At 50.6% G+C, this 26,375-nt stretch overlaps 2 protein-coding genes across 5 annotated transcripts in view; one reads left to right on the forward strand and one right to left on the reverse strand.

Moving 5' to 3' along the window:
* Nucleotides 1–246: 246 nt before the first annotated feature.
* Nucleotides 247–6,164, forward strand: Pdrg1 (p53 and DNA damage regulated 1). 2 transcript variants are annotated; one of them, XM_050151253.1, is made up of 5 exons: nt 251–423; nt 1,459–1,534; nt 2,530–2,604; nt 4,756–4,836; nt 5,341–6,164. In XM_050151253.1, the coding sequence occupies exons 1-5, from the start codon at nt 337–339 to the stop codon at nt 5,421–5,423; spliced, it is 402 nt and encodes a 133-aa protein (XP_050007210.1). In that variant the 5' UTR covers nt 251–336; the 3' UTR covers nt 5,424–6,164. The 2 variants fall into 2 exon arrangements, with proteins under 2 accessions (XP_050007211.1, XP_050007210.1); XM_050151254.1 differs by lacking the exon at nt 2,530–2,604 and having other exon boundaries at nt 247–423.
* Nucleotides 6,165–7,647: 1,483 nt separating this feature from the next.
* The window catches only part of Ttll9 (tubulin tyrosine ligase like 9), a 37,055-nt gene continuing 18,327 nt past the window's right edge, over nt 7,648–26,375 (reverse strand). Inside the window, exons 4-13 of one of the 3 annotated variants that reach the window (XM_050151344.1) lie at nt 22,334–22,402; nt 21,927–22,001; nt 21,168–21,258; nt 19,364–19,404; nt 18,459–18,546; nt 15,531–15,589; nt 14,659–14,855; nt 12,873–12,986; nt 12,183–12,307; nt 7,648–8,254 (exon numbers count right to left, since the gene is read on the reverse strand). In XM_050151344.1, the coding sequence (XP_050007301.1) occupies nt 8,178–8,254; nt 12,183–12,307; nt 12,873–12,986; nt 14,659–14,855; nt 15,531–15,589; nt 18,459–18,546; nt 19,364–19,404; nt 21,168–21,258; nt 21,927–22,001; nt 22,334–22,402 (936 nt within the window). In that variant the 3' untranslated portion in view covers nt 7,648–8,177. The remainder of the gene's footprint in view (nt 8,255–12,182; nt 12,308–12,872; nt 12,987–14,658; nt 14,856–15,530; nt 15,590–18,458; nt 18,547–19,363; nt 19,405–21,167; nt 21,259–21,926; nt 22,002–22,333; nt 22,403–26,375) is intronic. The other 2 variants (XM_050151343.1, XM_050151345.1) reach the window with 2 other exon arrangements.

Here is a 26,375-nt window from a genome sequence, read left to right on the forward strand (position 1 = left end):
ATAAAATATCGGGATGTTTTATTCGTCGGGATGTTTATGCGTTCTCGACACCCAACCTGGCACAATGTGGGGGTGCTCAAGAACCCTTTAAAGGAAGGGAGAGGAAAGAAGCAGAACACTGCGCTGCTCCGTCAGAGACTGAGGGGGCGCTCCTGTCCCCCTCCCAAAGCTAGACCCACCCCTCTGGCGCCCCGCTGCTGCGCATGCGCCACCCCTCAAAGGCGGTGCTCTTTTTACCGCGCAGGCGCGCCGGAAGTCCTCAGCGCGGCGCGTGCGCGGAAGGAGCGGAGTGGCGTTGAGAGAGTGTTGAGAGAGATCTCGGAACTGCGTATAGCTATGCTGTCCCCCGAAGCGGAGCGGGTGCTGAGGTACCTGGTCGAAGTGGAAGAACTGGCCGAGGCGGTGCTGTCGGACAAGCGGCAGGTGAGAGACTCGGCGGCGGCTAGCTCCGTACGGGAGCGAGCGCCTCCTCCGCTGGGCAGTCGCCTTCCTTTCACCCTGCCCCTACCGCTCCCCCGGATCTTTACCCTCTGCAGGCGGCTTCCCCGATACCGGTTTCCAAACGCAATCCTGATCCTCATCCTGAATTAGGTTGCCTAGACCCGAGCGGCATTTGGCTGGGCAGTAGGGTGACGGAAGTTTTCTCTGCCTGCTTCCTTAGCGTACAAAGAACCATTTAAAACACAGGTTCTCAACCTTCCTAATTATGCGACCCTTTAACACAGTTCCTCATGTTGTGGTGACCCCCCCCCCCACCACACCATGAAATTACTTTTGTTGCTTCTTTGTAACTGCAATTTTGCCCTTGTTATTAATTGTAAGATAAATATCTGTGTTTTCCAATGGTCTTAGGCGACCCCTGTGAAAGGGTAGTTCCAGCCCAAGGATCGAGACCCACAGGTTGAGAATCACTTGTTTAGTTATCCAGATAATCTGGGTTTGGACGACTGGGGTGAGAAATATACTGTGGCGATGGTCTCCGAAAGCTGTTGTAATTAATTACTCCTTGTGGTCTATGGTGGCCCACAAGCCCCAGGATTCCTGTGTACCCCAGCCCCAGAGTCACCTCCTGAGTAGCTGTCATGGTGGCATCCTCCATAACTGTTCCAGTTCAGTATGGTTGGCTGTCTGGTGAGACTGTCAGAATTACCAACAATAGCCTGTCAATAATCACTGTCCAGAGGAGACACTCAACTCCCTGGTGGCCCGGGTGCATGCTCAAGTTTGAATGGATGATCCAAATGATTCCTAATTGGTAAACTTTTTCCTCGCACCTGCTCCAGAGGAAGGAGGCTCCTGTACAAGCTGAGGGGCTGGCAGCTGAGTGGGTGAAGAAGCACAGTCTCACTTGAGTCTGTCCATGTTGGCAGGACATTGGGAGTTAGCCAGGCATGACACCTTATCTCTTCAGGTTGGAGCAGGAGGTTCAGCTGAGTTCTTACCTGTTTCTGTTTTCAGATTGTGGACTTGGACACCAAGAGGAATCAGAACCGAGAAGGCTTGAGGGCCCTACAGAAGGACCTGAGCGTCTCTGGTAAGTTGTGGCATCCTCACTGAAGCCCTGGAATCTGGTTCAGTTCTCTTCTGAAGGCCTTTATTGTCCCTGGTAGAGACCAGGCAGGAGGCTGGGACTGCGTGACTCAGCCTCACAGGAAACTCAAACAGCTTGTGGAGAAGAGCAAGCAATCGTGGCAGGTCAGACATATGCTGTGACTCAGGATTTTAGCTGCTCACTTCAGTGGCAGGCCATTAGCTTATCACTCACTGATGGCAGATACTGAGTGCTCACAGCACATAAAAGCAGTGACAGTTCTGCCCTTCTGTTCACATGAGGAAAGGCAGCATAAACACGTAGCTGAAGATTGTGAGAAAGCCAAAGATGGAATTGGCCGTGAGTGGGTGTGGAGACTGTCTAGGAGGGAGGAAATGGGGCTCCTTAGATGCAGCCAGGTGGCTGTGGCTGTGACGATGTGAGCAAGCAGGGGACAACATGAGGCAGTTCCAGAAAGATGGGCAGCGTTCATTCCATAACGAAGAGCACTGGCTGCTTGTCTCACCAGAGTAAAGCCCAGAGTTGTCCTGCAAGACTGCACAGGACCCAGCCCCACACAAACTCCACCCTATTAGCCCCTACTCCCGCCGACTCATTGACTCACGGGGCTCTTGGTTGTTCCTAAAACCAAAGCACTGCCAACTCCGGCTGTTGCCATTCCTCTGCCTGGCTCTCTCTTCCCAGGTGTCTAGGGGCGATGTCCTCCCTTTCCTCAGTTCTCTGCCTGGATGTCACAGCTGCAAAGAGGCCTCGTACTCTCTGACGTTTCCCGTCACTCTTAAACAGATTGTTCTTTATAGTAGTTCTTAGTGGTGTGTGGAAAACAGCTGTTTAATTCCCCACCTTTTCTCTGAGTTCCACAAGGGCAGGACTTGTCTTGTTCTGCTGTGTTCTTAGCATCTAAACAATACCTGACAGTCAGTGCTTCAGAAAGAAGAAACAAAACATGTTGAAGAAATGTCTGTTTGCTATTTCAGAAGATGTGATGGTTTGCTTTGGGAACATGTTCATCAAAATGCCTCATCCTAAAACAAAGGAAATGATCCAGAGAGGTAAGCTGTCCTGGGGACGGTCAAGGACATGCTGCCTTCTGCTCTCACAGCCATGACCCGGCTCTGAGAGTCATGCTTTGGCAGTCTGAGAGGCAGCTGTGCTGTGGAGTTGTAAATGGGCATCTACTCAGCACAGTTGGGAAGCTGAGATAATGTCTAGCATTATTGTTTATAGTGAGAAGTCGGTTGAGTTACAAAAGTTTGACAAATGGGGCTTAAAATCCCATTCTGTTTTCCTCATTAAAAAGTCCAAAGGAAGGAAAGAAAACCAAGCTTGCTGGTGAGATGGCTCAGCGGGTAAATGTGCCCGATGATGCCCGGAGTTCACTTCAGGGCCCGTGTGGTAGGAGGAGGAACCAACTCCAGCTGACCCCTGTGCTCCAGCCACGTTCATACATTCACACAGAATAGTCAGCAACAACAAAAACAGCTTCTCAGATGCTCGAAAGTGGCCCTGTAGTGTAGTCCCCTGGTCATTTAGCATCTCTGTATGTTACAGGCTTTATAGCTGTATACAAGGCTGGGGAAAGGCGAAGGACTTATTTCATGTGAGGTCTTTGCTTTCTGTTTTAAAGTAAAGTCACTCTGCCAAAACCTTATTGGTCAAGGCCATCCATAGCTGTAAAAGGGCCTGGATATGTGAGCGTTTGCTTGAACGTGTGTGTGTGTGTGTGTGTGTGTGTGTGTGTGTGTGTTACACTGTGGTATGTATGGGCAGATGTCAGAACACGATGTCTTCCCTTATTGTTCAACACCTTACTGTCTTGAAGTGGGGTCTCCCAACCTCTTAGGCTAGGCTGGTTGGCCAGCAAGCTCTCTGGATATGCTTGTCTCCGTCCTCTAGGGCTGCTGGGTTACAGGCATGTTCAGCCACACCTGGCTGTGTTTGTTTGTTTGTTTTGGTGGAGATGGCACAGTTTGAGACAGGGTTTCTCTGTGTAACAATCCTGACTGTCCTGGAACTCACTTTGTAGCTCAAGCTGGCCTTGAACTCAGAGATCTGTCTGCCTCTGTCTCCCAAGTGCTGGAATTTGTATGCCACCACTGCCCAGTTCATGCCTGGCCTTTAACATGGGTGCTGCAGATTCAAACTCGTCCTTTGCACTTGGTGAGCAAGCCCTGACTGACTGAGCCATCTGCCCAGTTCCTGAATGAACTGTCGTGTTTCATGTCCCTGCAGTTGAGATGGCTCATGTTAAGAGCACTGGCTGCTCTTTCAGAGGGCCCAGGCTCAGTTCCAGTCACCTACATAGTGGCTCACAACTGGTGTGACTTCAATTCCAGGGGATCCAACACTCTGTTTTGGCTTCTGTGAGCATCAGGCATGCCATGGTGTATAAGCATACATTCAAGCTAAACACCCACACACAATAATAGTAATACATTTTTCAAGTTATTTTTAAAATTTAAAGGTTACTGTGCTTGGGTAATGGACCAGAGACTATGCAGCTGAAAATTGGGTCACTGCCTGAGTTCAGGATTTGGGTCCTGCTGACCCACAAATGTTGTCTGGTATTTATGGGGGTTCTAGGAAGTCATCAGGTTTTTCCCAAATCAATTTAGACTGAACAAGTTCATAGGACACTTTCTTATTTACAGTGAGAAATAAAAACCATTACCAAGGCCATGAAGCGTGGCTAGTCAAGACTTCCTCATCGGGAAATGAGGCTAGGCAGTGGGCTCACTGAGTAGACTGTCCCTCCCGGTGGATTGATGGAGCTTTGATGAGTCCCTTTGACGTACCACCATTTCTCAGGTGCAGTCTGTGGTGATGGTAGGCTGGCTTCCCATCCACCATGGCTGACCAGATCCAGGTTATGCTAAAGCAGTAGGCTCTCCCTTGGCTACTTAGGTCACATTTTCACAGGGCCTTGATGGAACTTAGGTTGTAAAGTTTCTTGACCATCCACCAACCAGCCAACTAGCATACTTTGAATAAATATGAGTGCCAGGCCTTATTCTGGGCCAGCTCGGGGACTTGGGCAGATAAGATAGTGTCCCTCTGGTGTTCAGCCCTTTCTCAGCTGGTCCTTGAGGTCACCTTTTCCTTCCTGTGTGCTACAAGCCTTGGCTGTCAAGCGTGTTAGGTGGATACTGGGGACCCTCTCTGTAATATAACCTTGTCCTGTCTGCCTGCTGCACTTTTTTCAGATCAGGAGCACCTGGATAAAGAAATAGAAAGACTCCGGAACCAATTGAAAGTGAAAGTCAACCGCCTCTTTGAGGCCCAAGGTATTGGCCTGCAGGGGTGGGAGCAGGGCAGGAGGAAACCATTGAAAGAATAGAGAGCAGGTGTGGAAAGCCTCTCAGCGGGGCAAGGGGGCCGTGGTTGTCTGCAGCTGCTCAGAGCTAGGCCACGGAGGCTTGTGGGGCTTATCCTTTTCCAGGCACCAAGAGCTGCCTGGGGTCATCTGGCATAGTGTGGGCACCTTGCATAGCTAGGACAGGAGAAACTCAGAAGGCTTCAGTCAGAAGTCAGAGCTTAAATTTGGGTAAACTTAAGCAAATCAGATCGCAGGTCTGTGGGCAGATCATGACTCTGCTGGTTCTTGGCCAGGAGCAGTGTTGACTTATGTCAGCCTGTGCACTGCAGAATCTGAGGCCCAGCCCTGCACCTCTCAGGCCGAGCTGGCACTGTTAATGCAGTGTTAGCTACTTTCCTGGGCCTGGCTCCAGAGTCAGCAGTAGGTTGGGCAGCAGGGGCCCAGTTTGATCATGACTGTCTTCTCCTCACAGGAAAGCCGGAGCTGAAGGGCTTTAACCTGAACCCCCTCAACCAGGATGAGCTTAAAGCCCTCAAGGTCATTTTGAAAGGATGAGACTCAAAATAGCAGGATGGGGCACCCATGGCCAGGCCCCTGCTGCTTGAGACCCACAACGACAGGATTGTCTCTTTAAGGGATTGGCATCAGGAATGTGGCTTCTGTACCAAATCTTTTTCTGTACTGCATGGCTGCTTTGTGACAAGAGAGAACCCTTAGCCTGTTCTGTGTGCTGGGCCTGGCTGCCAGAGCTTGGTGGACACAAGACCTATTGACAGACCTGGCAGCCATCTGTAGGTGTGTGGGGGTGAGAATGCTGCAGCCGACACTTCCCAACAGTAGCCTGCTGTTTAGATGGGCGTGGCTGGGGTGGAGGGAGAGGGCGGACTGGGGGCTTCATTCCAGCTTTCTGCATGGAGAGGCATTTTCAGGCAGTGTGTGTGTAACGGTGGAATAAAGCAGGAGATTGACAGTTGGCTTCTCTGTGAAGCCCCACACCAGCTGCAGGGTAGACACATTTCCCCAGTGTTCCAGTCCTGTCCGTTTTCCTGCTGGCTTTCCATAGTAGGTGCTGTCAATCACCCTGTGTGGTTGCTCTGGAGATGGGAGACCTTACAGAGTACTGGCCCAGGGCAGGCAAGCCGTGTCCTTTCTAGTGTGACTCAATGTGGAGCATCTTTTGCGGCCTCTGACAGCAGGGCTTGGCCGGATGGCCTGACTTCACAGGGTGAGTGTGGTGTGAGAGCGAAACTGGCCTCTGTTCCCTGAGGTTCAATAAACATTAACTGAGCAAACCACTGAGTTGTGAGCTCCCTCAGTTCTTCACCGGGGACCCAGCCCTTTCATTAGAGGGCTACTTAAGAAAGGAGGTGGCTCTTGCCTTGAAGTGCATGGCATCAAGAGTAGACAGGTAGAGGCCACTGTCTTCTCTGCTGCATTTTGGTCCATAGTTACATCAGGAACAAGCTGGTTTCTTCCAAGAGGAAGGGCTGGAGAGGTGGCTCTGGGTTAAGAGCACTCGCCATTCTTTCAGAAGACCAAGGTCAGTTCTCAGCGCCACATGGTGGCTTCAGACCGTCCATAACTCCAGGTCTAGGGGACTTGATACCTCTGACTTCCACAGGTGCATGTGTACACATGTACATTCAAGCAAAACACTCAAATACTAGTCTTTAAAAATTAACTAGTCAGGTGTGGTGGCGCATGCCTTTAATTCCAGCACTCAGAGCAGAGACAGGACAGCCAGAGGGGTGCTGAGAGACCCTGTCTCAAAAAAAAAAAAAACAAAAAAACAAACAAAGTTAGAATTAAACTAAACACTTTAAATATTGATGACAGCTTCTGGGAATATTGAAAAACCTGTGTTGAACAAGAAAAATACCTATTGTAAGGCAAATTTGGCCTGTGTTTGCTGTATTGTTCCTTGGGTTTTATAGACATTCCTGTGATAGACCCAGCCCAAGCTGCATGTCTGCACTGGGGTCTACTTAGAAGACCACAGCTTCAGAGGGCAAAGTGCTGGCTTAGCCCAGTCTGATGGAGGTTCTTGAACTGTGAAGTGGGCCGAGCAAAGCAAGGGCTGAGCAGTGTGTGACCTACTGACTATAAATGCTGTGTAGTCCCCTCAGGACAAACTGCCGGGCCAAAGGGAGGGTGTTACTGTACCCACCGTTTCATGAGCTTCGAACCTTAGAATACAAACCCAGCAGAATTCACTTTGATGGCAGTCACCTGGTAGGTCGGCCTGGCACACAGTTTCTCTCCTGGAATACTGCTTCTGCCTGCCTGCCAGGGTGGATGCTAGGCCAAAGAGCCTGTCAGTCCTGTATTCTGGAACTGAGAACCTAGAGCCCATGCCCGGGGCTATGGGTTTGGGAAACCCCTGGGCTCTGGAAACAGGATGTCCAGGGTGGTTCAAGGCCAGTTGGTTCACTTCTTGCTTTGCTGGTGTTTCTTTCCCAGACTTCCCTTCAGGCTCTAGGTATTCAGGTTTGTGTTTGTAGGTGAAAACACTGCCCAGAAGGTAGGTAGAGTTACCTGACCCCTCCCTCCCCCAGTCCCCTTCTCCATGGAGCAAGTCGCCTCCCAGCTCAGGCTCACTGCCATCTAGACCAGGAGGAGGCCTCTGAGCAGAGCAAGCGCCTGACTCCTTGTGACCTTGCCTGTCAGCGTCCCTTTACTAAATCACAAAGCCTCAAATGAGAGGTGGGATTTCCCAGAGCCCCAGGCTAAGCAGTGTTGCCTTCCCAGGTCTCTTTCCATCTGAGACACAGGAAGCTCTAGTTTTGTGGTTTTCACATGGCCTGGTTCTTGTGAATCAGGGCATGGCAAAGGACAGGCTTGGCACCCTCCCAGGCTTCCAACGGGCAATCTAAAATCATTTACTTTGCAATCATAGCTTAAAGACAAGTTTCCTAGCCCAACGGACCCTTCACCGTGACCAAAGAGACATCAAAATGCCAGTGGCATCCAGAACCAGGCTCAGTGCTCAGTGCCTCAGTGCCTATGCTTTATTAGACATGCTCTCTGGGAGGCAGGACTTGCTGCTTGACCTCCTTGGGCCCGGTCACCAATCTGTCAAGGATGAGCCCTCCCCCCCAGTCCCAAGGATTGACTGTCCCTGCTTCAGAGATGGGGGGTGGTGCTAAAGTGGGGAGTCTAGGGTGTCTGGTCCAAGTAGCAAGCAGAGGCTGCCTCTCCATTAAAATAGCTGCCAGGCTGGAGGGAGGTAAGAACAGGTATGCTGTGCCAGAGGAGTCCTGTTGTGAGAGGCCAGGGTGGCACCTGCCAGGGCCTCCTTCCTGCCTGGGGTCAGCCAGGAGCTTTCTTCTGCACTTGAAGGGATCGGAACAACTGTCTCAGCTGCTCCTTCCGATCATTGACGCAGCCTAGAAAGAACATGAAGTGTTGGTTGGGATGGCCTGTAGACCCACTAGCTGGTATGGGGAGGGGGCAGCAGGAATTTCATGGCCATGGGTGGCCCACTCCTGTGCTGGCCCAGATGGCTTGTTGAACCCTCACAGGGATGGTGGGTAGCCAGGAGACTTAGGTTGTCAGTGACCCCAAGTTGCATGAGGAGCAGAAGTGAGAGTGGATCCCAGGTTATGTGGTGCCAGAGCCACATTCAGCTGATCCTCTAGACTACATTGTCCTTGTCAATGAAAACACACAAAAGTCTGCAGCGCCTGATGCTAACTTCATCCCTTACCCAGCGCATCCTGGAAGTGTGTCCTAGGCAGTCCTCGCCAAAAGGCTGCCTCTCCCCATACATTCACCAGGTAACCTGTTCCCTGCTTGGTCTCGGAGCTGGTTCTGAAGGCAACACCAGTCTTTAATATTAGCCAGGCACATTTATGATACTCATAAGTGCTGCTGGAATGACCTGACATCATGGCCACAAGAACTGATCTGGAGATGCCTGCTTCCCACTTAGAAACTCCAGTTCCACGCTTGTCTCCCAGGCTGTCCCAGCTGTCAAGGCTTCAGCATCACACCCTGTGCATCCTTGACAAAGTGGTCCAGGGAACCTGCTTTAAGGCTTGGCTCACTCATCGTGCCAGATCTTTAGGTTCAGCTAAACCCTTACTTGGAATTCTAGACTCGTCCCAGGTTTGTTTTTGTTTTGCTGATCCATTCACCTACTCTCCCCAAACACATTCCTGACTTGTCCTCCATCAGCCTTCTTCCCCTGCCTGTTCCTCAGCCAGCTCCCCCCATTTACCACCAAACACTCGACTAGAAATCGGAAAGTAATTCTAGAGACTTCTACAGATACAGTTCTCTACCTGCTTTGCCTATCTGAGCGCCTGCAAATCAACCACATCTTCATTCCCATAAGCCTCTGCATTTTCCAAAGTCTGTGTCTGCTGTGGGAGCGACCATTTGTAACCAGAAGACAACATGAGCATTCAGCCAAGCTGCTGGATGTGGCATCGAGGGGAGGAGTCACCCAGGCACCTCAAAACTAACACTCGTGGCCCGAGACACCTCTCTCCCACCTCCCCCCACCTTCAGGGTCTTGTGAATATTAGGCAACCCCTCTACCACTTGACACAGGGGTTCACTAAGTTAGTCCAGCCTTGAACCCACTCTAGTGCAGGCGGATCATGAGCTTGTGATCCTCCAACCTCAGCTCCCTAGTGGCTGGGTTTACAAATATGTGGCGCTAGGCCTGACTAGGTCAGCCCCTTTCTACTTAACTAGTAGTTGTATTTTGTTGTGTGCAGCCAAGCCCAATCCCGAATCACTCGAAACCCCTTAAAAGATACAAAATTTCTCAGGGTTGGAGAGATGGCTCCATGTTTAAGAAAGAGCACCCATTGCCCTTCCAGAGAACCTGGGTTCAATTCCCAGCACCCACTTGGCAGCTCACAACTGTCTGTAACTCCAGTTCTAGGGGATCCAACACTCTCACACAGATATATATATGCAAAACACCAGTGCACATTAAATAAATAAATAGATAAAGGAAGGAAGAAATAGCTAGGAGAAAACAAAAGTCCAAACAAAGTGCAACTGAGATGTTCAGGAAGCCAGAAACATAAAGGCAGATACGGCAGAGCCATGAACAAGTGTCTAAATAAATAAATAAATAAATAAATAAATAAATAATTCTCGTCATAAAAAAACAGAAACTCAGCACTCGGGAGGCAAAAACAGGTAGATTTCCGAATTCAAAGCCAGCCCCGTCTACATAGTAAGTTTCAGGCCATCCAGAACTACATAGTGAGACCCTGTCACAAAAAAATAAAATTTAAAAAAACATTATATAACAAAATTTTTAAAAATGAGAAACTTGGAAAAATATTTACTACTGTACATTTGCTGGATCAGGGTGGGACAGGCTGTGTCTTCGGCCATTAACACCATTAACAAATAGAGAAAATTATAGGCAACCCAGAGAAAAACAGGAATAGGCTGGGCATAGCAACACACACACATTTAATCCCAGCACTCTGGAGGCAGGGTCAGGTGGATTTCTGTTAGTTTGAGGCCAGCCTGGTCTATATATTGAGTTTTAGGCCATCAAAACTGCATAGTGAGATTCTGTTTCAAAAAAATTAAAGAAAACAGGTAACGGGACCAGGCATGGTAGCATATGCCTATAACCCCAGTACTTTGTAGACTGGGGCAGGAGGATTAAAAAGGACTTCAAGACCAGCCTTAGCTCCATAGGGAATTCAAGGCCAGCTTGGCCTATGTGTGGCTCAGTTGGTGGAGTGATTGCTGACATGCATGAGGTCCTGGGTCCGGGTAGCATGAAAACCTATGGCCCTGGCACTCAGGAGTAGAGACAGAAGGATCATAAATTCAGATTATTTTGGCTGCATGGTGGGTTAAACAACAGCCTTGGCTATGTGAGCACCTGTCTTAATCCCACCCCCAAACCAACACACACACAAAGTAAATTTCCTTTAAGAACTTGGTTCATGTTACTTCATGAAAGTAGTCTATCATTAAAAATAAAAAGGGAAATCATAAAAAGCCAGGACAGCTTACAAGAGAAGAAAGACAAAAACTGAAGCCCCTTTGGAAATCAATGGAATTCACATAAAATAATGAATTCACTAAGGGGCAAAGACCTGGCTTGGCTTCCTTTCCTGTTAGTCCAGTGAGTCTGTCCCTTTGTCTCTACTTCCAGGGGTCTAGAAAGAAATTGTTTCAGTGGGTTTCATGGAGAAGATGTTCACCACAGTGTTATTTAGAAAAAAAATGAAAATGTGCCAGATATCCAGTGATAAGAAATCAGCTTGGTAAGCGCTGGCACACACTCGAGCTGAATTGTTCTGCAGCCTTGCGGTGACCACTTTGTGACTCTTCCGGGACTAGGAGAGTCTAGAGGTAAGGATTGGGTTAGGGTTCATCTTCTGGGACTAGGGGAGTCTAGAAGTAAGGATTGGGGGCTAGGGTTCAGGCTGACCCGTCACCATGACAACAGCCTTCTGCGGTGGGTGCAACCTTTGGAGACCATTTCCTCATCCGTGGGGTGGTCACAGAAGCGACCACATGGGATGTGGTAATGCACATAATTGTTTAGCCTGGCCCTGGCTAACACATGCTGCCCGCGGGAGGGCCTTTGTATTCCTGAATGGAGGGTGCCACGCGGAAAGCGGGACTCCGAATGCCAGTCTGGTGCCAGACTTATAAAAATATGAATATATGCATTTTTTAAAACTGGAAGGAAACAACAGATTGTTAATGATGGTTATGTCTGGATGTGTTTTAAATTTTCCTTCTTTAGTTTTCAAATATTCTACAATGAGTGTGAATTTCTATAATTGGGAAATTCTCACATTTTATATCCTAACTTTATCACAGAGTTCCACAGTCTTTAACTTTTCTAATGATAATTTGTTCTGCACCTGAGTCTTGAAATCCCCTTCCTGATGGCTCAGGAATCTCTCTCCATCCTGGGCAGGGTCCTACCAGGAGTGTCCAACCTTTTAACACTGTAACCAGGCATTGTCGTCTGCAAAGCTCACACTTAAGAGCTGTGCAAAAAATTACACACACTCGAAGAAAAATCTCACGCTTTTGAGTATACGGTTTTGTGTTAGGCCACAGTCATTGCTACCCTTGGCTGCATTTGGTTCATAGGGTCCCCGGATTGCAGGTTGGACACACTCCCTGTAAGACCCTACTCATCTGTATGTTATGGATGAAGAACAGAGAGGGCAAGCCGTTTGCCTGAGTCACACAGCTGCTATGCTGCAGATTGGATTTACGTGATCTCACCACTGTGCCGAGCTGCCCCCAGTCCACCCACACTTCCTATGATGTTTCTGTCCCACCCACTTTCTGTCTGGCTCAGCATACCTAAGTGTGTGTTGGTCACAAAGTTTCCCATCCCTGATAGGTCAGAAGGCCCCTCCTCTCTGCTGACGGGGCCGTCATTCCACATGAGGTCGAAGCCCCCGACTCTCTTCTCCCTTCCTGTGAGTCTGGGGGTGCAGAGGGGGAAAGAACATGCAGTCGGTGAGACTTTGAGACAGGACCGGTCCCTCCCACCTGAGCCAGGTGCCCGGCAGCTCTTCAACAGGGCCACCCTCACTTCCTCCGAGGCCCTATTCACCGTTAATAATGTGCTCCTAATTTGTAGTTTCTGGTTTAAAATCTGTTCCCCTCCCCAACCTAGGGATTCATCCACCCTTGACATGGCCCTGTATTCTTTCCACTGGAGACACAGTGTTAAGAGTGGTAATGAGCCTCTTGGTGGATACCATGAGCCAGGTACTTAACGATGAATTGTCATGGTGAGTTAATCTGACAGCCCCAAGGAGAGTTACGATGCTCTCCACACATGAGGAACCTACGGCTCCGCAAGATAAAGTGCCCGTCGCCGGGCCCCACAGTGGGAAATTGAGTGAATCCAGCTATATGGAGTTCTTGGGCCTATGGACATCTCAGTTTCTCCATCTATGAAGTAAGTATCTCAAAGATCTGAGTCCCCTCTCCCTCGACAGAGGACCATCAGCCATAGATAGGGTACAAATGACAAGACCCCACCTGGCCTCCATGTCCACTACATGCAGGGTGTCTTCCAGCAGGCAGGTCTTGAGTTCATAGTCCTCCTGGCTGCTGGCTGTCAGCGAAGGAGATGCGTTGACTTCTAGGAGCCACCTGGGGAGGGCAGGGGATAACTGTGGGGAAGGTATCAGAGATCCCGCCTGAAGGTTTCATGGCATAATACAAACGAGTCTCTGAGTGTCCTACAGCTTAGAAAAGCATCCAAAAGATGGGCAAACACACCCAGGTGAGGATGGGAAATAGATCCACCCAAGATGCAAAGGTTTGGAACAGCTATAAGTTCTATGGTGGCGTGGAGAGGACACTCAACAAGATGATGGAGAATCCCACAACAACCCATGTCTGGAAATGCTAAAACAATGGTTAAAGAGTTGGTTAAAGCTACCCCATGTGGGCAGAAAAGATACTCCTAGAAGCTGTAAGGTCACTGAATACAAATTTTAGGGCTACCGTGGGTTACCTCCCTGAGTGGTTGGCCAGGCTATTACACTGCTATTGTTGGAATGCAAGACTAGATGGTAAGACCCTATTGCTGATAACAGTGCACTCTTGTTGCAGGATGTCAGGCTGGGACTGGATGCTCCCTCCTTGCTGGCTAGCACTTGTGGGGCTGAAGGCACCGTGCAGGCTGGCAGAGGGGAGTTAACGGTTTTGCTTAGCTGTAAGTACAAACTGCTAGTACCGCCAGCATGCCAGATGTGCCCGCTGGTGCAGCAGTGGCCCACTTGGGCCACAACTGTTTTCCAGCTGGATTTAAGGCCTGTTCTGCAGGAGGGAGCTCATGTGTGATACCATCAGTAAAGACAAAACCCTGTAGCGGGGAGGGTATAGGCCCTAGTGGGGAAGCTACTGGGGTTGTTCTGCTAAATGGACATTATGCCCATGAAATGCCTTCTAAATCTAGATGCTTCCACAGCCTGATTGTTCCTGCTTTGGCCCTGGCCTGGGGAGCCTCTTTCTGCAGATGGCTGCAGTTACTGCAGAGACTCATGGGTACAAAGAAATAGCAATGATTACAGTGGCTCTGTAGCCGAGTGCTCAGCCCTAAGAGAGAGAAAGTGATCAGATCTCTCTTTCACTCCCCCTGAGGCTCAGGTGGAGGAGAAGGCAGAAAGAATGTAAGGCCAGAGCCATGGGAGGAGTGTGTCTGTGAAATGCTGGCCCCTGGCAGGGTGCGGCTGCTGCTGTCTCTGAGTCAGAGAGACTGTGATTTCCTACAGGAGACCCTCACAAGACTGGGCCCACTCACAGTCCTTGTGAAGGGTGACAAGGGCTCCCATGGCCTCCTAAGGTGGGGGCTCTCTCCCTCAGTGGTGTCCCTGTCTGCGAGCTCCTATTCTCTAGAAACTGCTTAGCCTTGCTCCTAAGAGTCAAGTCACCTCACTTAAACTCACTGGTTTCCCAAGCCAGACTTAGGTAGAATTGTTTTCTCTTTTTCCTGGTTTATACTGGCCTCTCTATCTGTGAATAGAAATAGACTCCTGCTGGAAGGTCAGGTACCATCAAATCTGCAAATACCTGGTAGAGGTCCCTTTAAAACCAGCACCGATTCGATCTCATTTATCCCTTTAACAGTCCCATATGGACAGATACTCTCATCAGCCCCAATTTACAGACTGGAAAACTGAGGCACAGTAAAAGGAAGCATGTCCAAGTTTGCACATCTAAGAAGCAACAGAGCTGGGCTTCAAACCATGGTGTGTGCACTGGGACGTGCAGCCCATCACGGCCGCCCTGGCCCCTGGCTCTCTGGGCACTCACTTACGGCTTGAGGTCCTGGTCGATGAGGATGTCATAGCCATACAGCTCGAAGCAGTGCTTGTCGCTGATGATCACCTTCTGCACGCTCTGCAGGCTCCTGATGAAGATGTTGTCCATGTCCCTGAAGAGCCTCTCTACGGCCTCGGGACCGTGTTTGGAGGCCAGGTACTGTCGGAAGCGCTGGATCATCCATTTGCAGCCCTGAGCCCCAGGGTGGGAGAGGAGCCCATTTGATCATCCTCAAATGAGACCTTGTGCAGGGCCCCTGCAGCCTGGCAGGAGGGCTGCATCTGAGCCCCGGGATTGGGGAGTTTGGGTGTGCCCCTCACGATGGAGTGAAGGCCTACATAGCTAAGAGGATGGGATGTGTCTCTGGCCCGTGGCCACATAGGGGGCTTCTCTTGGTGACTGCAATGGTAGCCTCTTAGGGCTGAAAGGCAACCAGAAAGCTTCTGCCCCTAGGATTATATGATGTAAGAAGAACTAGGGGAGGGAAAACCTGATTTTATAGTTGTACTGACTTTCAGCCTATCATATGGATTGGTGATAAATAGGTAGATGATAGATAGACAGAGAGATAGACAGACAGGGGAATAGATAGGTGACTGATAATCAGAATATCTTCTGCATGATCTACCAATTGATGGGTTGGTTGATCAATAAGAGATACCTAAGATGTGAGGATAGAATACATCTTGTTTAGGGGTACATTAGTTTGACATTCAAATATTGAGGTTCATGCCAGATAAACCCATTCGCAGATGGGAAGGGTAATCCTGCCCTCTCTGGTAAACTGTGGCCCGTCTTGGGCTCCATGTCACTCTGCTTGTCCCAGCCACTTGGCCCAGAAGGAGGGCAGATGGCTAGCTTCCTCACCTTTTTGGGGTGGTAGTCAGGAGATGTCTTCTGCACGGCGACATTGGTGAGATGAACATCTGGCAGAGGTTGATGGTCAAGGGCTAGCATGCACAGAGAGGTGGCTATATTCTCTGCTATCCAGAGACTGCACTGAGACCCTGGCCCTGGCTCGGAAGCTAACAAGAAAAGCTTTTTTTTAAAAAAAGTGCAAAGTTTATATGCATGGACTTTGGAGTGAGACGGGCCTGGGTGCAAGTCCTGGGCACATCTCAGGGGCGTGAATTCTTCAGCAATCTGGGTAAACTCTCGGAGCCTGCTCACCAGCTGTGCTGGCTGATTTAATGTCAACTTGACACAAGCTAGAATTACTTGAAAGGAGGGAGCCTGGATTGAGGAAATGCCTCATTCAGATCCAGTTCTAGGAAATGGTCTTATTAGTGACTGATTGGAAATGCCTCCGTAAGATCTAGTTCTAGGGAATGTTATTAGTGATTGATAGGGAGGACTCAGCCCAGGTGGGTGGTGTCATTCCCGGGCTGACGGTCCTAGGCTGAGCAAGCCAGTAAGCAGCACCCCTCCATGACCGCTGCATTGGCTCCTGCCTCCAGGTTCCGCCCTGACTTCATTCTATGAGGGATTACAATGTTGAAGGAAGTATAAGCCCAACAGGCCCCTTTCTCCTCAGTTTGCTTTTGGTCATGGTGCTTCATCACAGAAACCTAAGACACCAGATGCTCCTTCATAGTCTTTTTTGAAGTTTTCTGTATATTTTAATTTCAAAATAATTTTGTTTTGTTTTGGTTTTGGTTTTTTGAGACAGGGTTTCTCTGTAGCTTTGGAGCCTGTCCTGAAACTAGCTCTTATAGACCAGGCTGGCCTCGAACTCACAAAGATCCACCTGCCTCTGCCCCCGAATGTTGGGATTAAAGGTGTGTGCCACCATTGCACCGGCAAGAAGGGTAGAAAGTGCTGTGCTCTCGGTGCGAATATTTAGCCAGTGGAGCCAGGCCCCTGGGAAGGCTCTGCTTCTTCAGTATGTCCTCAGGGGCACGGCGCTGCACCAGCACTCTGAAGTGGCATTTACTGAAGGGTCACTCAGACAGACAGTGCTCCGTGTGGTTTGCATGTGTCACTTAATTTTAATAAAAATAAACAGCAATACAAACAAAGTTGATGGCATGCATGTGGCCAAGGCTTGTTGGAATTGCAGAGTGGAATGAATACACTGGGAGTGGACCAGCAAAACAAGGAAAAGAAGTCATAAAGCATGTGTGAGCATGCACAGGAAGGCCCAAGCGATGGACAGGCCATTCAAAGGTATTACTTAAGGCACACACTTAAACTGAAAGCTGAACTCAGGGCAGAGAGAGGAGGCTGGCTCAAAGCCTGGACTGGAATCCTCCCCTCAGTAGACTGCCTTGTGTTAGCCCCATTCCCCGCAAGGAGCTCTGGATTGTCCCTCCATTCTCTGTTGAAGCTAGGGCCTAAAAATTCGAAAACAAAACAAAACCTGCCTATTTGTTTTGTTATTGATGCTGTAGCCTAGGTTGGCCCCAACTCACTCTATACTTAAGATGACCTTGAACATCTGAGCTTCCTGCTTCAGTGCTGGGATTACAGGCCTGGGTCATCACAGCCTTTACAGCCTGTTCGTTGGCTGTGGGACAGAAGTCAGGGCTTTTATGTATGCTAGAAAAGCACTGCGCTGAGCTATAGTTAGGTCCTGATAGTTTGTTTTTAAATACAGAGTCTCGCTTTATGACTTAGAGTAACCTCAGACTCAAAATCCTCCTGTCTCAACCGCCCACATACTGAGATTACAGGCATGTGCTGTCTGTGTGTGTGTATGTGTGTGTGCACGTGTGCATGCGTGCAGATAATCTAAAAACCCCTCATTTTTCCTCGCCAAGGCAGTCTCTGTGTTTAGTTTTTCTTTCTTCCCTCCATTTCTTTCTTTTTACTCTCTCTCTCTCTCTCTCTCTCTCTCTCTCTCTCTCTCTCTCTCTCTCTCTCTCACTAAATCTATAACACTAAATCTATGGCCTTGCATATAAGGCAAGGGCTCTTACCACTGAGCCATACCGCCAGGACTGTTTCCAGTTTCTTGTCGGTCAATCCTAGATGCCTGTGCACAAAACAAGCAATCCACAGACATGGTTCAACCTGAATGGGAGTAAACATTTTGCTGTTCTAGTTTTTTCTTGGAGACTGTTTCCTATTGGTACCTAACACCCGTTCCGGCGTCCCACTTAACAGTTGTGCAGTAGTCCACTGTGTAAGTGCACCACTGTCTGTCTTGTTGTCTCCTGGGTTTTGCTCTCCATCAAGGCTATGCCGTGCGCAGCCTTTAAGCCCATCCGTTCCCATGTGTGGGTGTATCTGTGGTACACACACTAAAGGGGCTCACTGGCTCACAGGGTATGTGCATCGGATTTTTGGCAGCCATTTATCAGCTCATTCTTGACGGTTATAGCATTTTACATGCCCACCAGCCACACACACACACACACACACACACACACACACACACATCCTCCTTCTGCCCTAGCTTTGCCAGGACAGTGATGTCTACCAATCAGATGGTGAAGAAGGAACTGTACTTTGAATGAATGATTGACGTGAGCACTGTGGAAATGCCAGAAGAAGGATGCAGAGGTTCTGCGAAGCTCAACCTGTCCGCTCCCGTGAGTACAGGTAAACCTGAGTGCTGGACACCATGGAGATCACCATCCAGCAGAGACATTGAGGGGCCCTGCTCTGAGCAGATCGCTTTCCAGAGAGTCTGGGAACCCCAGAGAGAAAGAACTGAGCAGGTCTTGAATAGGGCTTCTCTCGTGCTCAGATCCCAGGGAACCTGGCAAGTATCCTTGGGGTGGAAAAGTTCCCCGGGGCCGTGGCTGGGGGCACTGGAGGAGGGGACAGGAAGGGATGTCTCTGGAAGGATACAATGGTCATCGATGCTATTCAGTGTGAAGCGGGTGTTGGAGAATCGGGCAAAGCCATCACGGTACAGCCAAGCCCGCAGAGGGATGTACTGGTGGGGATGAGGGAGAGAGAAAAGGGAAATGATGCTCAGACTGTTTCCATGCCACCGAGTTTCTCACCTGTCTTCCTTCTCTCCATAGCAGCCTTCAATCATTCCCTCTACGCCCACCCTGTGACTCCCCCCTTCCTTCCCTGGGGGTGCGAAGGAAGCAAAATGATGGGTCTACCACCATGCACGACACCCCACCAGGACCTCAAGGTCCTGAAGGATAGGCTAAGCATGAGACACTGAATTCTTTTTCCCAGCAGCGTGTACATTATGAAGGTTTAAGCAGGTGCTGAATGAATTATAAATGGGTGAAGGGAACACAGCAGGCTCTGGAGTTCAAGTGTCTGGGTTTGAATCCCAGTTTAGCTGTTTACCTGCAGTGTGACCTTAGGCAAGTCATTCAACCTCTCTGTGTCTGTTTTGGCTTTTACTTTACTGAGATGGGATCCTGCTATACAACTGGCCTGGAACTCACTATGGAGACCAAGCTGACCTTGAACTTGAGATCCTCCTACTTCTGCCTCCCAAGCACTCTTGGTTAACCTTTATGCATCCATTCTCTCTGTAAACTGAGGCTGACAACCAAGGGCCTCACTGAGTTGTTACAGCAGAGTGAGCGGCACCTGCTGAGTGCTGGGGCCTGGTGCTCAGGTGATGCTCAGCACATGATTGCTATGGTTACCTGCTGAGCTGAGTGAGAGAGGTGGAAACTACAGCTCTAGACACAGACCATTAGGACGTAACACTAGGGACATCCGCCACAGGGGCCTCCCTCCATGTCCCTGGGCTCACAGGAGGCCTGGCCTGGGTGACTCACCGACATCACCAGAACATAGACTCGCAGGTCGAACTTGCGGCCTGTGGGAAGAACTGGTTTGTGTAGCAGATACTGACCAGCTGTCAGGCTGGGCTAGGCTGCAGATCATATCAGGGGATGGACAGACAGACGGGGATCTACCTGTTTTAGGCTCTAAGCACAGCTACACAGGGCACAGGGTGAGGTTGGGTAGGACAGTGTTGGAGCAAGGCTGGAGGCTTAGTGGCCCAGGAAGCCCCTATGAGAGGTAGAGACTTACTGACAGACACACGGACAGGTGTCGGCCCAACTCAGGCTGGGGAGGACCTAGATACAGATGGGCAAAGGCCCATGGGAGAGGAAAGAAAGTGAGGCAGGTGGCAGAGGAGACAGGAGGCAGGGGCCAGGCCATGTGCAGATGAGGACAGTGATGCAGACAGGGCCACATCGCCATGCAGTCTGTGGGTTTTTTTTCTATAAAACACAGGGAGCCGCTGGCTAGAGTGTTTCTTGCCACCGAGTTTCTCATCCGTCTTTCTTCTATTCAAAGACCCTGCCTCTCCATGGCAGCCGTCAATCATTCCCTCCAGTCCCACCTGCACCTCCACCCTCTCCTTCCCTACGGGTGCAGAGGAAACAAAAGGAAGTGTCTACCACCATATGTGACACTCCAGCAGGACCTCAGTCCTGAGGGATGGCTACTGTGCTGGCATGGAGTCTAAGGGACCAGGGCAGTGGGGCACCATGAGGCCAGTTCAGCCACCCAGGAGGGAGACAATCAGCTAGGACTGGGACAGCAGAGAGGGGTGGCTAGATGGGCAGCTTTAGAACTGTGGGACTTGATGAAGAACAGCAGAAAGGGGGCTGGAGAGACGGCTCCGGGGCTAAGAGTGTGGACCTGAGTTCAGCACTCGGCACACACACCTCCTTTATCTCCAGCTTCAAGAGATCAGATACCCCTTGCCTCTGCAGGCACCTGTACTGCCTACACCTGCACATACCCCCACACAGACACAAGCACCTACACATTGTTAAAATAGTAAATACAAGTTAAAAACAAAGAAGAAAACAGTGGCAAGAAAGGACCAGACTCTGGCTTAGCAACAGGGGGAGGAGAAGCCGTGGCCCAGGTGGAGAAACTGCAGAGTGAGCCAGACTGGGGAGCAGTTCTGAACCTGAGGCACTTTGGTACGGAGTTGCTGGGAGAGTCCCAAGTGATTTGGGGTTCAAGGGCAAGGGCTTGGCTGGGGACAGAGAGCTGGAGTCGCTGGGGGAGGAAAAAAGAGGAGAGACCCAGAGGCTGCCCTCCACCAGGGGTCATTGCCAGGGGACAGGGAAGAGATTGGGGGGTGCCAAGTGGCATTAGTGTGGCTCCAGTGAGACCCCTTAGGTAATTCATATGGGAAAAGCCCAGGGCAGCTCTCTGGGCTTTAGGAAGGGAACTGTTTCTTCCTCGATGCCTGCTCATAGGCCGTCCCTGAGGTGACCTGGTTTCCTGATTGCCCTGTTCTCCATAGTCCTGTGTGGCTGACCTTCAGGCTTGCTGCTGCCTACTCACAGAGCGCAAGCTCTCAGAGCACAGCCCAGGACAGTGGCTGGCAGCAAGCAGGAGTGAGTGAGCTGGCTTTCCACAGAGAATTTCCCTGACACCCGTGGGAGTGGGAAAAGCATGCCAGGCTGGGGGAATTGCACAGGCCATAGGAGCGTACAGACAGGTCTCTGTCTAGGTCCCCTTCCAGGCCTGGTGACAGGCCAGGTCTTTGCTGACTTAGGTGTCGACTGGATGCTCAGAGGGCAGGGGACAGACATAACCCACCCACCTTACCTCCTATCAGGTAAGGGTTTTCCACGTAACGCTGAGCCACATAGTTTTCCACTGGTATCTCCTCTTTCTGGTCATCAGAACTCTTCGTGTCCTGGTTGTGACAGTGCTAATCAGTACCACACACTGAGAGTGCCCTGTGCACTGGGTGCCATGCTGGGCACTACCTGGGGGATCTGGTTGGGTCCTCACGTCAATCCTCTCGGGTAAGAACTAATGTAATTCCCGTTCTACAGATGCACACCAGAAGCACAGAGAGGTGAGGTGACATGTCTGGAGTCACACAGCTGGCCAGAGGGCCAGTAGGGATGTGGAGCCACATGCAGTCTGTGCACAGAGCCCGAGTTCCTCTTTAGACCTGGGCTGCCCACATATGGGTACTGACATTTACATTCATAGTGATAAAAAGCAAATCAAACTGCATGCTGTGACATGGGCAAAACCCGAAGCCAGTGTCTGCGTGAAATAAGGCAGCAACAAAGGATCCACTTCTCTGAGTCACCAGAATAGCCAATGCCTCAGAAAGCTGGGGGTGGGGGGTGTGGAGGTCAGCATGGAAGGGGCGTGGTGATATTTTGTTTGTGCTTTAACAAATACAGCTTGCCTGAAGATCAGAGAAGCAGACCAGCCAGCCACTAGTTCTTACCTCTACGAAATCCTCAGACTGAGTAGGGTATTCTACTCTACAAATCCAGCCATGGCACCCACCTGGGCATCCAGGGCTCTCCTTCCCAACCCCCGCCCCTCACCACTTCTACTCACATGGCTGCCTGAGGGGTTCACGTTGGCACGGTTAGGCTGCGCCTCCACAATGGTGAGCTTCTTCCCCACAGTGCCCTGACAGGTGTACGGGATACAATGGTGTGTATGGAATGAGAAAGGCATGGATTAAACGTGTGCAGACTCTGGGAGCTGAGCCCTCCTGCTCCCCACCCCCAGCACCGCTGTCACCCCTGGGGTTCAAGAGACCCTGGTCGCATTTTTAAGAGCACAGCTAATTGGGATCCTTCTCATCAGCCCATCGGGTCCTCAGCAGGCCTTAGGGTAGGGAGATGTCAGGATTTGAACCCAGAGCTGATGCTCTTGTGAGCAACCTTGGCAGGCAACCCCGTGAGTTCTGGGGGAAGGAAGGAGGGTGAGGATTGGAAGAAGAAGGGGGGGGGGCTTACCTTCCTCCAGTCCATGATGTCCTTCAGTCTCCGGAAGAGAAAGATGCCCTTCCCCTGAGACCGGGCGACCTGATGGGGGATGGGGGTGGAGAAAGACAGAGTTCAGTCAGGGTCCCTCCCTCACCCTGATTCCCAGAGCCTTTCCCAGCTCATCTCTGGGTCCATCTTCCCGTGGGTGCCTGTCTCTGCTCAGAGGAATGGCCATTCAATCCCCATGGGCTGAAGGAAGAAAGTCAGCTGGGCTTTGCTACAAAGACACACATTTGCATGAATAATGCAGAAGGACAGACAATTAAAAAACCATCTCGGCCAGTCCTGGAACATATCATCCAATGCTTTTTTTGGAAATCAATTTGCCTTCCTAATTAGGTTTTGCTTAGGCTAATACTGGAATCATTCTGTCTTTACTGCACCCTGCCATAGGTAATTCATGGCCCCCCCAGAGGCGAGGGGGTGGGGAGAGTCAATAGTTTGTCGTGTTCCTGCCTTCCGAAATGTTCACCTCCCTGGTCTTGCACAGGAACGTCGCCAGCATGCTCACTGCCCTTTCCACGCCTCACAGCTCATTGCTGCTGCAGGATAGTTTCGTTAAGCAGTCATTAAAAGGTATGTTGGCAAGTATGTAGGTGCGTGCGTGCATACATGTGGTGTGTGTGTTTTGCAAAACCTGCCACACACTGACTGATCTAAATGACTTTCTGGAACCTTGATGAACGCTTCCGTGGCTCACTCTCAAGTCTTGTACTTTCATGGCTGCAACCAGAACCATGTGGGTGCCGCTGCTGAATTCTGCTGCCAGCTTGAGGTATAGTCTGGCACTGGAATTGAACCCAGGGCCTTGTGCATGCTAGGCAAGCACTCTACCAGCAAAGCCACATCGCCAGACCTTATAACTTTGACTTTATACCAGTGTGGCCACTCTCAGTCCTTATTCCCTAATCAGTCCTGCCCTGCCCCCAGAGACCACATCATTATATACCGTTCACTGGTACCATTGTGAAGCATCATGGTTAGTGGGTGATCTTCCACAAAGGTTCTCCCATTTCATCCCACCCGACAGACTGCATTTGATTAACTCTTCCTAGGGCCTCTGCCCTTGGCTGAGGTCTGAGTCCTCGTGGTGGTTCCAGGTTAATGCTATGTGATTGGCGTGGGCATCGGCCTTCAGGGTGCCGGGGAGTCTGCTGCAGGGACTTGTGAGCGAGGACAAGGACCTTCATCTGGTGGCAGCTGGAGGTGTGATGAGGCCAAGGCAGGGCTGCAGGAACCGTGCGGAGGTGCAGAGGAGCAGCTTGCCTGAATGGATGGTACTGTTGAGCTAGCCAGTAAGCCATCCTCAGCTTAAGTATTCTCGTTAAATAAGACCATACAGGGTTTAGGAACGTCAATGAGAACATTTTTTTCTCATCTCTAGTTTTATTAATATCCAAGCAGATTTTTGCATTTCTTTCTGTGATGCGTGCTGGCGACACATCTTGGGCATATTGGTCACACCTGTGGCTTTACCGTCAGAAGAAATCACAGTCTCTTTATATCATGTAACAGCTGTTTCCTGGATGGCAAAGGCATATCTGTGTGTCTTACAACTGTAGGGATGGGACCTGCTGTTAGGCCCTTTAATATGCAATGAGGAGAAGATGCTAAACAGTGTGTGGGCTGCACCACGGCAGGAGAATAACCCCTGGTGCAACAGCTCTCTCTCTCTCTCACCATCCCAGTTGCAGTAGGAACTTCTCTCTCACCCTTTCCCCCTCCCTCTTTCTGCTCCACCTGCTTGGCCCTGCTCATTTTCTCCAAGAGGCACAACTCTGGTGTGTTGAGTCTTTTCCGACATCTGTTTCCTGGAGGGCCCAGACGAATGTGGTTTCCATAACTGTTTTTCAGCATAGCTGCTTTCTTTTGGAGTTTTCAAACTTTGTGCTTTGAAAACCCCCCATTCTTGATTGTGTTTTGTTTGGGGTTTGTGAGACAGTCTTGCTACATAGCCCTGGCTGGCCTGGATTCCCTGATAGACCAGGCTGGCTCCACCCCACAATTCTCCTGCCTCGGCCTCTTGAGTGCTGAGATTACAGACGTGTGCCATCACCCCTGGCTGAAAACCAGCTGTCATGGGTATGTACTCCTCTCCAGCTTCATGACCTTGGTCAGATTCCATATGTCAATTGTGCCTCAAATTAAAAGTGGCTTTAAATAAAGCACTATTCTGTGACTTGGTTGGCGCATGTCCCCACATACGCATGGATAGACAGTTCAGGAGCCCCACACTCTTGCTCAAGCCCCTGGGAGATGCCTTAGCGTGGGGAACAGCTCGAGATGTCCAAGATATCACATCCTGGGGCTTACAGCAACTTTATGGACACACAGACTGATGGACAGGCACAGTCCTGACCCCCACACTTGCTGGCTTGCACCCTGAGAGTGGCTAGAAGAGCCACAGTTGTCGTGGGGTCTGTGCCCTGCTCAGGCCTTCCATCCCAGCCACAGTGGCCCTGGGGTCTGTGCCCTTCCCAGGCCCTCCATCCCAACCACAGTGGCCCTGGGGTCTGTGCCCTTCCCAGGCCCTCCATCCCAGCCACAGTGGCCCTGGGGTCTGTGCCCTTCCCAGGCCCTCCATCCCAGCCACAGTGGCCCTGGGGTCTGTGCCCTTCCCAGGCCCTCCATCCCAGCCACAGTGGCCCTGGGGTCTGTGCCCTTCCCAGGCCCTCCATCCCAGCACAAAAGCTGGGATGCAAGGGCAGGTGGAGAAAAGTTGGATGTGTGTGATTTCTTTTATACTATACTAAATTCTGTTTGTTTTTGTTTCCCTTGTTTCAGGGCTGAGGGTTGAACCTAGGGCCTCAGGCAGTCTGGGCAAGCACTTCACCACTGAGCTGTGTCCTCAGCCCTTAGACTGGACTTTCCATGGCCAAACCCAAAGACCTACATAGTTGTTTGCTTGATCTTTTTAATTTTTTTTCATTTGTGTGTGCACATTTATGTGTTGGAGCACACACAGCTGTGTGGTCTGGGTACCAGTTATGTGCATGTGTGTAGAAGCCAGAGGTCAGCCTCAGATGTCACTCCACAGAAGCTGCTCACCTTAGTTCTTCATTTTGAGTCAGGGTCTCTCTGTGGGGCTCAGCTGCCCTAGAACTATGTAGACCATGCTAGCTTCAGAGTCACAGCCATCCAACTTGTCTCTGGCCCCCGAGTTTAATGGCCATTAAACGCCCTTAAATGCCATTACGCCCAGTTTATCCAACTGTCCCTGCTTCCTGAGTGCTGGGATTAAAGGCGCGGGCCATTAAGCCCAGTTTATCCGATTTGCTTTAGAGGCAGGAGTTTTCAGTGGGATCTGGGGCCAGGCTGACTAGCCGGTGAGCCCCAGGGATCCTCGGTCTCTAACCCCTCAGTGTTGGTGGCACAACCACCACATCTGGGGTTCACATGAGTGCCAAGGCTAAAACTCTTGTAGCCAAAGATGACTTGGAATCCCTGATTCCCCTGCCTCTACCTCCCAAGTGCTGGGATTGCAAGCCTGCACTACCATGCCCCAGTCCAAAGGCCTGTTTTTATTATCCCTAAGAGAGTAAAGCTGGGGGTGGATGGCCCTAGAGCCCTAAGAGTCTACAGAGCAGTGTTGTGGTGGGGGTGGGGCATTGCCAAAGACCCCTTCTATTTTCTATGCCTAAGAGGATGCCTAAGAAGAGGGTGAGGGGAGAGCAGCAGGGCATAGCCTTCTGTGGGGAAAGGAAGAGGCTTGGGATTGGCTGATTTAACCCAGGTGCCTGGAGGGGGTGGGCTTGGGCAGAGGAAAACACACTAATCCACAATGTCCCCCAGGAAGGTGGCCCCAGAGTCCTGGCTGGTGAGGCCCTGCGGTGGCAGCAGGATGAAGAGGCTGAGCAGAACGAGACAGGCAGCCCCAGCCGCGTTGGGCGGGACCTTCTGCTAATTGGGAACCAGCAACTGCATATTAAGTCGCTTCCTCTCCCAGCCCACTGTCTTTGTTAGCGGCAATACTGTGACAGCTGTGGGTAGGGCTGTGCGTGCGTCCCCCATG

Source organism: Alexandromys fortis, unplaced genomic scaffold (genome assembly GCF_014885135.2).
Source record: "Alexandromys fortis isolate MF-2015 unplaced genomic scaffold, M_Fortis_MF-2015_v1.1 scaffold_27, whole genome shotgun sequence".
NCBI lineage: Eukaryota > Metazoa > Chordata > Mammalia > Rodentia > Cricetidae > Alexandromys > Alexandromys fortis.